Source organism: Schistocerca cancellata, chromosome 9 (assembly GCF_023864275.1).
Source record: "Schistocerca cancellata isolate TAMUIC-IGC-003103 chromosome 9, iqSchCanc2.1, whole genome shotgun sequence".
Taxonomy (NCBI): Eukaryota; Metazoa; Arthropoda; class Insecta; order Orthoptera; family Acrididae; genus Schistocerca; species Schistocerca cancellata.
Window position 1 is genome coordinate 20,901,050 of NC_064634.1, and position 16,298 is coordinate 20,917,347.

Consider the following 16,298-nt stretch of genomic DNA (forward strand, 5'->3'; position numbering starts at 1 on the left):
GACAATGACTGTTCAGCAAAATGTAACGTATGTAACTGTGCTGTATCCGTGTCTCACGATGGTGCTGCAGATCTCAAGCATCATATGGAATCAGAATACATAGGAAGAATCTTCGATCGGCAGGTTCCTCGCAAAAAATGACGAGATATTTTGTAACTTCAAATACACAGGAACAGAAAAACGTAGCTGCAGCAGAAGGAACACTGTCATTCCATGTTGTTAAACACCACCAAAGCTATCTTTCTAATGACTGGAGTGTTCAACTAAACAAAAAAATTTTTCCTGATTCTAAGATTGCAGAAAATGTTTCGTGTGGAAGAACAAAGTGTGAAGCAATTATCAACAATGTTATAGCTCCGCATTCCCAGAAACAGGTAATAGCTGCTGTAAACAGTGCAAAATACTTTTTAATATCTACTGATGCTAGCAACCATGGGCAGCAGAAAATTTATCCTGTGATAGTTCAGTATTTTTCTGTAAGTGAGGGTGGACTGCAGACGAAATTGCTTGATCTTGATGAATTGCAGAACGAGAAGTCCGAAACAATTTACAATTATCTTTCTCGTGTTATACAGTCATTCAGTATCATCTCAAAGTGTGTTGCATTTGGTGCAGAAAATACTAACTGTAATTTTGGGTGGTTAATGAAGAAAGAGGGTAATAATGTTTTCACACATCTGAAAGAAAAATTAAAAAACTAACATTGTTGTACATGTTGTTCATAACACACTTCAAAGTGCTTGTGATGTTTTACCTGTTGACATTTACTGCATTGTCATGAAGTTGTACAACCATTTTCATATTTTTTCTATTTGTGTTGCAGAACTCACTGAATTCTGTGAATTTGTTGGTGTCACTTACAAAAATTTACTTCACTTTTCCAAACCAAGGTGGCTTTCGTTGTTGCCAGCCATAGAAAGGATCTTGAAAATGTATGAACCTTTGAAATCTTACTTTTTGTCACAGACTAACTCAAAGTGCCCTGCAACCTTAAAGAGTTTTTTCAGTGATCCTATAAATGAATGTTATTTACTTTTTGTACATTCACAAATGAGTGTTTTCCAACAATCCATTCTGAGCATTGAGAAACAGCATAATTCCATATGTGAAGTATTAGCAGTCTTAAATAAAGCTTTGACAAGTCTAAATTCAACGAAACATGAACATTTTGTATCACTAAGTGTAAAAAAACTGCTGAATGATTGTGATGACCAGTCTGTTAAGAAATTTGAATAGCAGTATCAACGTTTTATGATGCTTCAGTAGACTATTTATCCTCATGGTTACAGGGAATAGCTGAGTTTTCTGTATTCTCATGGATGATGCTCACAGAACCACCAGAATGTGGCTAAATGAAAATGGCATTCTAGTAAATCACAGCCTCTTATTTGATGAAATAGTTCATATACAGTCATTTTTAAAACAAGTGGAAACAGAAGTGAACAATGGAATCAGTTGATGGCACATGAAAAATGGTGTAGGTTTTTCAGATCTTGCCAGTTTAATGAACAGTTCAGAGAATCGCTTAATATAGCGCAGTATTTATTTTCACTCCCTGCCCACAACGCAAATGTTGAAAGAGTTTTCAGCTTACTATCGTCACAGTGGACAAATGAGAGGATTAGATTTACGGCGAGGAGCGTTAAGTGTATTTTACTGACCTGTTTAAACTTCAGTAAATACAGTTGCACTGACTTCTGTTCATACCTATTTAGGCAAACCTGAGTTGCTGAATGAAATTTCATCTTTGAAGAAATATGATTGCAGTGTGGAATCCACAAAACCGTAAATTCCTTGTGTTTTTGTAGTGATTGTTACTGTATGTCTTTCTACAATCTGTGTTATAAATGTTACATTTCTTAATAAGCAAATTTCTGAAAACTTGAAATGTACTTCTTTCCAGTCTTTCCATTCTTTGTTTGGTTTTGTACACACACACACACACACACACACACACACACACACACACACACACACACACACACATACATATCAGTGAAGGCTATATATGCAGAAGGAGAAGAAATGTTAGCATTAAAAGTGATATTTAACGAGAAACAAAAATTGTCCCACTTTTTGGCCAAGAAAATGTATGAAAGTCCCACTTTTGTCCGAAGAAAATATGGTCACCCTAATCGTACTTGTCAGACACAACTAGCTCTTTATTCTCACGAAGTAATTAGTGCTCACACTGATTTCATATTTCTAGATTTCCAGAAGGCTTTTGATACCATCCCCAGAAGCGGCTTCAAATCAAATTACTGGCGTGTGGAGTATCGTCTCGGTTATGCGACTGGATTCGTGATTTCCTGTCAGGGAGGTCAGAGTAATTGACGGCAAGTCATCGAGTAAAACAGAAGTGTTTTCTGGCGTTCCTCAAGGTAGTGTTATAGGTCCTCTGCTGCTCCTTGTCTAAATAAACGAATTAGGAGACAATCTGAGCAGCCGTCTTAGGTTGTTTGGAGGTGATGCTGTCGTTTTCCGTTTAGTAAAAGATCAGAAGATAAAAAAAAATATCTGAAAACAATTTATCCAAGATATCTACATGGGAAAAAATTGCAATCGTGCAATTGATTCTAAATAATGAAAAGTGTGAAGTCATCCACATGTGTACTAAAGAGAATCCACTAAATTTCGGTTACACGATAAATCAAATACATCCAAAGGCTGTAAATTCGACTAAGTACCTAGACATTACAGTTGGCGATAACATATACAGGAACGATCTCGTAGACAATTTTGTGGGGAAAGCAAACAAAAGACTGCGATTTATTGGCAGGACACTTAGAAAATATAACAGACCTACTGAAGCGACTGTCATACACCATACTTGTGCGTCCTGCTAGAGTACTGGCCTTCAGTGTGAGATGCGCATCTGGTATGGGCGACAGAGGACATCGAAAAACGACATCGAATAAGTACAAAGAAGGGCAGCTCATTTTATACTATCGCAAAATGGGGGAGAGAGTGTCACGGATATGTTTCACGAGTTGGGGTGGTAATTTTTATGTCGTCTCGTTTTCTATGTAGAGCTGTACCATGGGAAGCAAGGAGAGGGTGTTGTTTGGTGGCTGGTAACCTCTTTCTATAACACAAACTGCACTCCTATATTAACAGGTTTCTTTATTCATAAGAATGGAAAGTTTATAGTCGTTGTGGTACAAGCTCTATGTGATAGTCCACGTTAGCCTCATTGCTGGTGAAGTACAAAGTCCACTATGTACACTACTCTGGTCGCTATGTGGTGTCTGGGACTGTCTGCGACTGCAAGTGACTGGGCTGCGACTGATGTATCGGTGACTCACTGGATGACAGACTGGAAAACTAACTGGGACGCGGCGGTGATCCAAATACTGGCGGCCGAGAGAGCGTTGGCGGCGCGTTTCCTGCGTGTCTGTTTTTGGCTTCTGTCGATCTTCTCGCAACCTCTGTGCCGCACGGTGTGCTGGCGCCAGCTTACGCCAGCACAGTGATCACTAAAAGAAAGGCGCTTTTAGTTGCGGTGTGACCTTCTCACGAAATTTCAATCTTCAGTTGTTTGCCCCGAAAGCGAAAATATTTCTTGACGCCCACTCAAATAGGAGGAAATGATTATTTTGATAAAATAAATCAGAGCTCGCAAGGGAAGATTTGAGTGTTCACTTTTCCCACGTGCTGTTCGAGGGTGGAATGGTGAAAAAGTAGGATGGACCCTCTGCCTGGCACTTAATTATGCATTGCAGCGTAGTCGTGTAGATGTAAATGTAGAAAGGGGCACTTGATTGCGAAAAGGTACAGTACCATAGAAGTACACGAATATAGCGAACTATCTGACGAATGTCGCGCAGAGGAAGCAAAGGAGTATTAGAGATTTTTCTCGAGTCGCGGCGACAGCTGTGACTCTTGCAGCTGCCACCTGACCGCTGACCCGGCGTCTCGTGTTGCAGGGTGGGTGATGAGCCTGTTCGAGGGCGCGACGACGGCGCGGCCGCCCTCCGGCCGCAGGCTGCAGCGCCAGGAGGAGGCGCTGGTGCGCAAGCGCAACGCGGACGACGACCGCCTGCGGCACTGGGACGGCGTGCGCAGCTACTTCTGCGACTGGGACCGCCAGATGACCCAGTACAACAACTGGGCGTCGCCGCAGTACTACCAGGCCAGGTGCGCCCACGGCTGAGGCCATTTGAACTGAAATATCTGTTGTTCTTGTTGTTGTTGTGTCAGTCCTGAGACTGGTTTGATGCAGCTCTCCATGCTACTCTATCCTGTGCAAGATCCTTCATCTCCTAGTACGTACTGCAACCTACATCCTTATGAATATCCTTAGTGTATTCATCTCTTGGTCTCCCTCTACGATTTTTACCCTCCACGCTGCCCTCCAATGCTAAATTTGTGATCCCTCGATGCCTCAAACCATGTCCTACCAACTGATCCCTTCTTCTTGTCAAGTTGTGCCACAAACTCCTCCCCAATTCTATTCAATACCTCCTCATTAGTTACGTGATCTACCCATGTAATCTTCAGCATTCTTCTGTAGCACCAAATTTCGAAAGCTTCTATTCTCTTCTTGTCCAAACTATTTATTGTCCATTTTCACTTCCATACATGGCTACACTCCATACAAATACTTTCAGAAACGACTTCCTGACACTTAAACCAATACTCAATGTTAACAAATTTCTCTTCTTCAGAAATGCTTTCCTTGCCATTGCCAGTCTACATTTTATATCCTCTCTACTTCGACCATCATCAGTTATTTTGCTCCCCAAATAGCAAAACTCATTTACTACTTTAAGTGTCTCATTTCCTAATCTAATTCCCGCAGCATCATCCGACTTAATTCGACTACATTCCATTATCCTCGTTTTGCTTTTGTTGATGTTCATCTTATACCCTCCTTTCAAGAAACTGTCCATTCCGTTCAACTGCTCTTCCAGGTCCTTTGCTGTCTCTGACAGAATTACAATGTCATCGGTGAACCTCAAAGTTTTTATTTCTTCTCCATGGATTTTAACACCTACTCCGAACTTTTCTTTCGTTTCCTTTACTGCTTGCTCAATATACAGATTGAATAACATCGGGGACAGGCTACAACCCAGTCTCACTCCATTCCCAAACACTGCTTCCCTTTCATGCCCCTCGACTCTTAGAACTGCCATGTGCTTTCTGTACAAATTGTAAATAGCCTTTCGCTCCCTGTACTTTACCCTTGCCACCTTCAGAATTTGAAAGAGAGTATTCCAGTCAACATTGTCAAAAGCTTTCTCTAAGTCTACAAATGCTAGAAACGTAGGTTTGCCTTTCGTTAATCTAGCTTTTAAGGTAAGTCGTAGGGTCAGTATTGCCTCACGTGTTCCGACATTTCTACGGAATCCAAACTGATCTTCCCCGATATCGGCTTCTACTAGTTTTTCCATTCGTCTGTAAAGAATTCGCGTTAGTATTTTGCAGCCGTGACTTGTGAAAATTACCGAACTATCAGTTTAATATATGTCAATACCTGCTTTCTTTGGAAATGGAATTATTATATTCTTCTTGAAGTCTATCAGCTACAAATTTCTTTTCGTGTGCGAATAGGCGGAAGCTAGCGGCTACCAAATCTGGAAACGATGGATGTTCCCAAAAATTCGTACTTCCGGATATACGCATACACGCTGCTCATCCGTGTTTTGTAACGTTGTCCACCCACCTCGAGCGTTCCTTCTATCTCCTCCTTTGAGCTTCCTGGCGGCCGGAATCCACACACTCTGCAGATTTACTTGGAAACGTTCATTGGCGCATCTGAATTAATCCTGTGCCCTATTAAAACCAGTTTTAAATACGGATCACCACCTCGCTTCGAGACATTGTTAAAATGTTCAGTAGTTCGGCATTACCTCCACTGCTAATAAACGTCCTGGAGCAATATAACTACTTTCAGAAACATTCAGAGATCGGACCTCTCGATCGAAAAATGTACAGCGTTAACAGTTTATACGCCGCTCCCAGCAACGAACGTTCAAAGTCAGTTGGTCAACGACACACAAAGACGCCACACTTCTCTGTTCCACAAAAACAAATTGAATTCGATTAAACCTCAGGAAGCAAATCACTTGTAGGCCTATCCGGCCCCACCTGCCGCTAGCTACTATCCCGGCGATCCAATATGAGGCTTTCTGTCTATGGACACGTGACCGCTCGACAGTCACTAAATCCGACCACTCCCCCTGAACTCTGCAAATGCATCAGTCAGAATGCTGTGCGCATGCTCGGGAACCAGGTTCTTCAGGCCTTCTCTCTCAGGTGTCACGAAATTTGCCTGCTAATCGCCGAGAGGGCTGTCAACTGACTTCATTTTACGAGCTGACTTCTCCATTTTATGTCCCATAAACCTATCCCCTCCTTTAAACATATTGTGGAATAAAGTTCTTTCTGCTCAGTTTCAGTGAGTATCTCTTAGATAGTTAGATATTTATATGATAAGCCCAGTTTTCTGTAGCACCACACTTCAAACGATCCTATTCTTGTCTGAACTGCTTATCGTCTACGTTTAACCGACGTATAAGGCTGCGGTCCAGATAAAGATCTTAGAGAATTATTTCGTAACAGTTAATATTTAATTCGATATTAACAAATTTCCCTTCTCGCATTAAATATCCCAACTACTTCAGACAAGTTCCGTTGTTTTGCGGATCAAAGAGCAAACCTCGTCTGCTACTGTCAGCGTTGAAACCATACTCGCCGTGGCGGACAGTATCCACAGATGTGCCCACACAGCCATCTCAACAGTGGAAAGAAGATACAGCAGTGTCATTTGACAATTCAGAATATTCATCAGTGTCGAGCCGTTTCCTTATTTGAAGTTACATAGTCTTAGACGTGTCATTGGCACTACGCAAACGATTTTCGTGGCATTTATGACGGCATGAAGGTAAGGGAAACACAACGCCCTGTCCACGAACGGAGAAAATCAAAGACGCGGACGGGAATCGAACCTGCAGTCTGCCGCGCTCAGCACGCAGCTGCTGGCGGTGTGCGCCGCGCGACGCTCTGCTCCGGCGGCCCCGCGTCAGCTGACTGCACTGCTTGCACACGTAGAGGGTCGCCGGCGTGGCTTTCGTCCGCGAGACGCAAGTCCGAAGACAGTGCTCGAAAGCCCTGTAGCTATGTAGCCACGTCCAGGAAAGACTTCGAGAGCACTCGACTCGAATACATTCTCCACCTACAGTTCAGTAGACCGCCTCCATCTGGTGACTAGCAATCCTCGGCGGGTATCACCATAACAACGAAACCGGAAACAGTTCAAAGCCAGTACGGAAAAATTCAGAACGCAGCTCAAAGTCAGTATGGAAAAATTCACACAAAAAGACCAAATTCATATTTCCATGGAAACAAACTGCGTTTATTGATGTCAGCTAACCCTAGCCAAGTCCGTCACTTTTATCTGACACCACTTCCAGCTGGCTATCGCATCATCCCTGTTCTCTGAAGCCTCTTCTTACCCGGCATGTCTGCGTTCAGTAATCTGCGACGTTCATTGCGAAGAACGGGGAAGTGTGTGGGCAAAATTCGTTGGCCGTGCAAGGGAATGCAGTTTCAAATGCTTTGTAGGCTTTCCGTACCGGAAACGAAACCTCGTTGGTCACGAAAGGTCACTAACTCCAGGCTTGTGAAATGATTGCAGACTCGGAACACAGATAGCACCCCAGACTGCCCAAAACTTGTCGCTTCATGCCCAGTTCCCACGGACTCCATTTTGCGAGCTCCAAAATCCGCTGTGCGAAATTATTGTACGTATGCATCTTTGAGTAAATCACAATCAGGAACGAAATGCAGGCATTCTCGTTAGCTATTTCCTGCTGCTTCTCACAACGCTTCTTTAAGGTGCTGCCATCTGGCAGGACACTTCAGAACCTTTCCTGCATCGAATGTTGGAAAAATTACTCACTGTCTAAGGCAGCCCTGTAGGATCCGACCACAATCCACTTAGGAGGATTACAGAAAGACCGTCCAATCAGCTGCAGTTTGCAGAAAGCCCCCTTTTCTCAGAACGTGACCCTTTTGTAGGCAATAGCCAAAGCAAGGGCACACAGGCATGGCCAGGAAATGAGGCATTACAGTGTCTCATTTCCTAATACACTGATATGACAAAAGTCACGGGATAGCTATACGCATATACAGGGTGTTACAAAAAGGTACGGCGAAACTTTCAGGAAACATTCTTCACACACAAAGAAAGAAAATATGTCATGTGGACGTGTGTCTGGAAATGCTTAATTTCCATGTTAGAGCTCATTTTAGTTTCGTCAGTATGTACTGTACTTCCTCGATTCACTGCCAGTTGGCCCAATTGAAGGAAGGTAATGTTGACTTTGGTGCTTGTGTTGACATGCGACTCATTGCTCTACAGTACTAGCATCAAGCACATTAGTATGTAGCATCAACAGGTTAGTGTTCATCACGAACGTAGTTTTGCAGTCAGTGCAATGTTTATATTTGCGCAGTTGGCAGATGCCCATTTGATGTATGGATTAGCACGGGGGAATAGCCGTGGTGCGGTACGTTTGTATCGAGACAGATTTCCAGAACGAAGGTGTCCCGACAGGAAGACGTTCGAAGCAATTGATCGGCATCTTAGGGAGCATGGAACATTCCAGCCTATGACTCGCGACTGGGGAAGACCTAGAACAATGAGGACACCTGCAATGGACGAGGCAATTCTTCGTGCAGTTGACGATAACATTAATGTCAGCATCAGAGAAGTTGCTACTGTACAAGGTAACGTTCACCACGTCACTGTATGGAGAGTGCTACGGGAGAACCAGCTGTTTCCATACCATGTACAGCGTGTGCAGGCACTATCAGCAGCGGATTGGCCTCCACGCGTACACTTCTGCGAATGGTTTATCCAACAATATGTCAATCCTTATTTCAGTGCAAATGTTCTCTTTACGGATGAGGCTTCATTCCAAAGTGATCAAATTGTAAATTTTTGCAATCAACATGTGTGGGCGGACGAGAATCTGCACGCAATTGTGCAATCACGTCATCAACACAGATTTCCTGTGAACGTTTGGGCAGTGATGTCTTGATTGGGCCCCATGTTCTTCCACCTACGTTCAATGGAGCACGTTATCATGATTTCATACGGGATACTCTACGTGTGCTGCTAGAACATGTGCCTTTACAAGTACAACACAACATGTGGTTCATGCGGGATGGAGCTCCTGCACATTTCAGTTGAATTGTTCGTACGCTTCTCAACAACAGATTCGGTGACCGATGGATTGGTAGAGGCGGACCAATTCCATGGCCTCCACGCTCTCCTGACCTTAACCCTCTTGACTTTCATTTATGGGGGCATTTGAAAGCTCTTGTATACGCAACCACGGTACCAAATGTAGAAACTCTTCGTGTTCGTATTGTGGACAGCTGTGATACAATATGCCATTCTGCAGGGCTGCATCAGCGCATCAGGGATTCCATGCGGCAGAGGGTGGATGCACATATCCTCACTAACGGAGGACATTTTGAACATTTCCTGTAACAAAGTGTTTGAAGTCACGCTGGTACGTTCTGTTGCTGTGTGTTTCCATTCCATGATTAATGTGATTTGAAGAGAAGTAATAAAATGAGCTCCAACATGGAAAGTAAGCATTCCCGGACACATGCCCACATAACATATTTTCTTTCTTTTCCTGAAAGTTTGGCCGTACCTTTTTGTAACACCCTGTATACAGATTGCGGCAGTGTCGCATACATGAGGTATGAAACGGCAGTGCTTTGGCAGAACTGTCATTTGTACTCAGATGACCCACGTGGAAGGGTTTATGACGTGGTTATGGCCACACAATGGGAATTAACAGACTCTGAATGCAGAATGATAATTGAAGCTGGACACATGGGACATTCCGTTTTGGAAATTGTAGGCAATTCAGTATTCAGAAATCCATAGTGTCAAGAGTATACCGAGAAAACCAAATTTCAGGCATTACCTCTCACTACAGAGAATGCAGTGGTCAAGTTTCACTCAATCACTGAGAGCGGCGGCATTTGCGTAGAGTTGTCAGTGCTGACAGACGAGCAACACTGCACGAAATAACAGCAGAAATCAATGTGGGACATAAGAGTGTATCCGTTAAGGCAGTGCAGCGAAATTTGACTTTAATTGGTAATTGGATATGGCAGCAGACGACCGACACGAGTGCCTTTACTAACAGCACAGCACCACCTCCGGAGCCTCTCCTGAGCTTGTGAGCATATCGGTTGGACTCTAGAAAACTGGAAAACTGTGGTCTGGTCAGATGAGTCCCAATTTAAGTTGGTAAGAGATGATGGTATGGTTTGAGTGTGGTGCAGACTCCACAAAGCCATGGATCCAGGTTGTCAACAAGACACTGTGTAAGCTGTTGGTGGCTCCATAATGGTGTGGGCCGTGTTTGCATGGAATGGACTGGATCCTCTGGCCAAACAAAACAAATCATTGACTGGAAATGATTATGGTCGGTTACTTGGGGACCATTTGCAGCCATCATGGACTTCACGTTTTCCTGAACAACAGTGTCCCATACCACTGGGCCATAATTGTTCGTAATTTGTTTAAAGAACATTCTGGACATTTCGAGCTAATGGTTGGCCACCGCCATCACCTAACACGGGTCCCACTGAAAATTTATGAGACAAAATCTAGAGGTCATTTCGTGCACGAAATCCTGAACGGCAACACTTAAGGGGCTCCGGAACGCCCTATACTTGCAATGTTAAAATAACGCTTATAAATTACATCTTTCCTCACAAAGTATTTGAGGTAGGAAGTTGAACTTTTTACAGATTATTTATTGGAATATGGGCTACAACTTAACACAGGGATTTTACAAAATTTTAGTTCAGTTATTAAAGACGATTTTTTTTCAATTGTAATGAAGATTCACAACATTTTTTTGCAATTTTTTATTTATATATTCAAAAATATACGGTTTTTTGGAAAAAGGCTGTGTTAAATTATGCAGAAGGTACTGTGTAACATTTACTGAAAGTTTGAAACAAATATGTTTGGAAGATCCTTAGAAAACATGTAATTAGTATGAGAAAATAAAAGTTTTGGGAATCGAGCGACAAAGATTGGATTAACTTTTTAGTGCATTCCAGGTCCATAGGATGGATTATCTTCATCCTCTGCAAACTCCTCCTCCAGCTTCCTCTTGTTCCTCCTCCTGTTTACTCTTGCTTGTATTTCTAGACTCTTTACAGCCCTGTCTGCAGCCCGAAGGCGTTCCTTGTCTAAAGCAAGCATCGCTCGTACCATATTAGAACCTATCTTCATTCCCATATTTCTAAATACCTTGCACCTTACAATGTTGCCATCATTGAAAATCGCAACAGCATCATACACACCAAAGTGAAGTGTTTCTATTCCAACAAATAAAATCTTGGGGATTCTCGACCATATAACACTATTTACACTTTCATTGGGGTTTTGAGTTTTTCCGTGAATACACTTTTTCAACAGTTCAGGTGCTGCTAAGTCTACGAAAATAGGTTTTATCACCTCCATTATTGCATGAGGCAGACTATGCTTATGAGTGTACACTTCACCAGTTAGCAATCCTTTGTTATATTTACACCAACTGTCTTCTTCTTTGGGACACAAGCTATGTTGAGGATTTTCATCGGTTGAAGAAGTATGAAAAAAAAGAGCCCAAACAGCCTTCTTCATTTCGTCGACACTTTGTGTATTTCTAATAACTTTACTTTTACTCATTATTATACTTCAACAAAACAGAGACTCAAGAAACAGAATTAATTACGAATATTTTCGAGATAACGACAGAGTAAATAAACATGAAACAATCGACAACCACACCAGCGATATATATTGAACCATCACAGGTTAGCCACAACACATACCTTATCTCACATCACTAAAATGTACCTGATGAACACGGACGTTAATAATAACACCGTTTGACAGCAGTTTAACAGCGCCACAGTGGGTCACGCCCATGTAGAACACATTTCAAAAAAAATTTAAAAATAGTTGTAGTCTTTGGAATTGAATAAATTATATATCTATTAAAAGATAATAGTTTGCAGATTCAGAAAACGCAAAAAAGTAAAAATTGAACTTTTCATGATTTTTAGGCTTTCCGGAGCCCCTTAACATGATTATCGATGGCTATTACAGGCAGCATGGCTCACTATTTCTGCAGGAGACTTCTAGGGACTTGTTGAGTCCACACCACTTATTAAAGTTCTTACACTACACTGGGAAAGGGAAGTTTGACACCATATTAATAGGTATCCAACAACTTTTGTCTCCTTAATGTAAATTACCCCAGCATTACCCGATTAAATTTTAATACACTCTGTTACCCCCTATTGATAATCTTATAAACAATGTCGAAGATTAGGTGGGCTGATAAGGTAGGGAAGGAGGAGGTTCTCTGCAGAATCGGCGAGGAAAGGAATCTGTGGAAAACACTGACAAGAAGAAGGGATAGGATGATAAGACATCTGTTAAGACATTAGGGAATAAGTTCGACGGTACTAGAGAGAACAGTAGAGGAAAACACAGGGTGGAATACATATGGTAAATAATTGAGAATGTAGGTTATCAGTTGCTACTCTGAGGTGAAGGGGTTGGTACAAGAATGGAATTCATGGCGGGCGGCATCAAACCAGTCAGAAGAAAGATGACAAAAAGGAAGAGGAAGAAGAAGAATAAATATTTTCAGGACATTGTCAATTTCTTTCAACTGAGCTCTCAAGTCCTTTGCAGTGTGGCAGATTTATAATGTCACCAGCAAACCTTAAAGTCTTGTAGCAGTCAATAAAAAGTGTAGTGTGTGTTGAACCCCATAGATGTATTTCTGAGTTAGTAGTATGTAAATAGTTTGGTTGTATATATTGTACTTTGTCGTAGATTAAACTTAGAAAAACATTCAGTTATGTAAATATCTATCACGAAGCCTTATTTTCCCAGGGAAAATGTGCATTACGTGTGGACACATTTATACATTCCGTGTCACGGCAAGTTGTCATGAATCTGACGTGTAAAAGTAAACTAAGATAATCTAGAGAGACTGTACACTACATGCTTTGGAGCTAGGTTGTCTCCTCACACAGCCAAGAGCGACTGCAGAAGGAGGCTGCGGAGAAGCAGCGGCGTGTGTGCCTGGAACAGCGCAGGCAACGCCTCCGCGAGCTGCTCGAGGCAGAAAGGCAGCAGCTGGATGCGGAGCGTGCGGCGGCAGCCAGGGAGCGGGGGCGGGGCCGGGGGCGGCCGCCACTTCAGCTGCAGGAGGCATCGCTGGCGGCGCTCGAGCTGCGCAGGCGCGAGGACGCGGCGCGTCTGCGCGAAGCCGAGCTGCGCCTCCACCACCAGTGGTGCCGCGGGCAGCCCGTACTGAGGCAGGTGCGGGCAGCCACTCTGGGCAGAATTAAAACTGACACTGATTAATGTTCTGTAGCACATCACTATCCAGCCACTGGACAGGAAATTGCACCTCTACTGATTGTTCATACATTTCTCCTATCTGATTCCCAGCAACTTCTACAGTAATCTCCACAACAAAATAACACGAATACTATTTAAAGTTAATATTTTAGAATTATTTAATAGATACCACTCACCATTTTCATAGCGTAATATGTAAGGTGCTGCTTCCTGCGAGCAGTCTTAAGAAGTTTCATTGTAACAGTGGGTGGAAAATGCTTGCTGTTCTGAGAAAGTCGAAAGCCCTTAAGTTAAGTCACCCTCACAGGGCTCAACTGTAACCCATTTAGAAGGATTTCAGAAAGACCAGACTGCGACAACCTCCTCGCCGTGAGTGACTTTTTGTCATTGGCGCAATTAGTCTCCAGTCACACTGGCCACTAATCTGTTACATCTCTGTTTTTCTCTTATTTCTTCAACAGTCAGTTGCTTTCTTGATATAGATGAATATGGATCTTTTTGAGAACACAGATTTTCATAGACAACTGAGACGTCTTTCATACAGTAAGTGGTGTATTTGGATGCAGTCAACTGATCCCTAATTCTAAAATCCAGTGTAGGTAATCCTCAGCTGCCAAAAAGTACAAAAAAAGAAAATACATGACCAATTGTTTAATTTTGCTTCATGGGGACTGAGTATGCTGTTGTGAACATGTCCATGGTGAGCTCAGGGACCTTGAGTTATTGGAGCTTCTCCTCTTACCTCGTGCCACAACTCATCCCATCCCTCCCTCACTGATTCTGTTTATTCTTCTCCTCTGACTCATCAACAATGTTGACTTCTTTGATGTGCACTGAGCTTGCACAAGGACTTGAATTTTTGTCATTAGCTTTCGTCATTTAGGTTAAATCTTACCATCATTACTGGCAAATTAGTTTTGGTTGCTATTACTGGGTTCGATTCTCAACTTTCTTTGTAAAGGCTGTATGGGGCAGGCTGTATGGGGAAAGTCGATGTTATTCACCTGTTGTCTGTGATAACAGACAAGTGGCCATATACCAGTGTGGCACCCAACCTCCTGTGTAGGGGGGTGGGGGGTGGGTAGGGGGTATTGCTAAGTATTCCCTTGACTTCTTAGTGACTGCACTTTCGATACCTGAGTTGTCCACTCTCCATCAGTGCTGAGGAGAAAGTGCCCATTGCATCGGGGACTCTAGGACTCCTTGGGATGGTTACCTGTGTCATGTAGCAGTTTCTGTGGCAGGGTACTATTTCTCTGCCAGGATGCCGTGAGGAGGAAGGGGGGGGGGGGGGGAGTCCCTGATTGTTAAGTGACACAAAGGTAGGCAATACACAGTGGAGAGATTCTCAACCATCACAAGCTGGTGGCAGTACACCTGCAGCAGTTTTGCCTTACAGATGAAATCGGTACAACGCTGAGAGATATGATCCCAAACTGCTTCCTTCCTTAGCTACACTGTGGGAAGAAAACTGGTTTAAGAAATCAGGAGAAGCATATGCACTATAGTACAGTAGAAGAGACAGTGACCCTTTCTGAATGCAGAAACATCGTTCATAGTAGAACAAATAGAATTAAAATTCAGTGCAGTCACTTCAGTAGATAAAATGAGAAGTGAATGGTATATTAATCAAAAAGTCAATCTCCCACTCATCTGGAGGCACTGATCCAGTTTAACATACTTGGTGATCCCTTGTCACAATTACATCTAATAAGACCCTCATTGTGGTGCAAGGAATAATTTGTCATTGTGGCCTTACACTACAAATGGGTGAAGAAATACGGGTTAATTTAGAAACATTCCCCTTGTCCAAAGAAGTCTGAAAGATAGCAGGAGATACACTGGAGGTTAGTTGCATCCAGAAAAAGGAAACTAACTGTCTTTTGACATGATGTCAAACCCATGTGTGATGTTTCAAATGCATCTGTATTGGTCACATGTAGTCCTGCTGTGCAGATGACTCATTTTGTAGAGATTATGGTCAACCATTACAAGGGAATGCACCGCATGGAGAACCACTGGTTTGCATTAACTGTGTGGAAAGTAGTCCCCTCCACTCAGTGACTTACTAATTCTTTGCAAAAAACACAAAATACAGGAGCATAATAGTTTTGACCGATTAATTAGTTTTGAAGTTTGGAAGAAATATGAATGCTTACATCCTGTACAGAGGTTAAGAAAGTACTCACTTTCTCCTCTTGACAGTCCCGATGGTCTACCAATCACAGGAAGAAAAAGAGGGTATTCTGTGCCTACTATTCCTTCTGTATCTGCCTCGACTACCATGTAGTCCCATACTCCAAGCAGAGCAGTAATCTTTGATCCCTATTTGGGGAGGGCTACTTTCCATCCTTAGATCCAGCCAACAAATCACCAGCATCCCATGCCTCAGATGAAGGAGGGACATTGGCCATTGTGTAGTCCATTCATCTTCAGTTCCTGAAACCTGCCCAGATATTTCCCAGCAGTAAATAAAACTCCATAATGATTAGAAGAAAATGGAAGGGAACAACTTGACGGTTTTGTAACCTCAGTGGCCATGGGACTACAACGTTCCCTACAGAAATTATGCAGGTGGACAATAATTTCTCACAACAGGTAAATATAATCTACTCACATTGAACTGTGGTATATTTTTCACAACTTTCACTGTCTATTAAAATGCATACAATGATTATCTGCTTCTGCCATCTTGCTGAACCTATACAACTAATGAAACACTACCCGGTTGGTATAGCCTTGTGCAAGAAACCAGATTCTCAACTGACTAATGTGGGTATTACAGCCTCATTTATAGAAATGTATGACAGAACAAAGGCTGACTAATAAATGAAGTGGAATGCATATCCCGCACACTGTGTAATTACAGAGCAAACTCGACAGACAG

General features: G+C 42.6%; 1 protein-coding gene across 5 annotated transcripts in view; it reads left to right on the forward strand.

Moving 5' to 3' along the window:
- The window catches only part of LOC126101165 (trichoplein keratin filament-binding protein), a 796,043-nt gene that overhangs the window by 662,040 nt on the left and 117,705 nt on the right, over window positions 1-16,298 (forward strand). For all 5 annotated transcript variants that reach the window (XR_007522283.1, XM_049911860.1, XM_049911861.1 and 2 more), the window contains 2 exons: window positions 3,927-4,137; window positions 13,081-13,369. Coding sequence is in view for 4 of the 5 variants with exons in the window: in XM_049911860.1 (XP_049767817.1) it covers window positions 3,935-4,137; window positions 13,081-13,369 (492 nt within the window). In the remaining variant the exon portion in view is untranslated. The remainder of the gene's footprint in view (window positions 1-3,926; window positions 4,138-13,080; window positions 13,370-16,298) is intronic.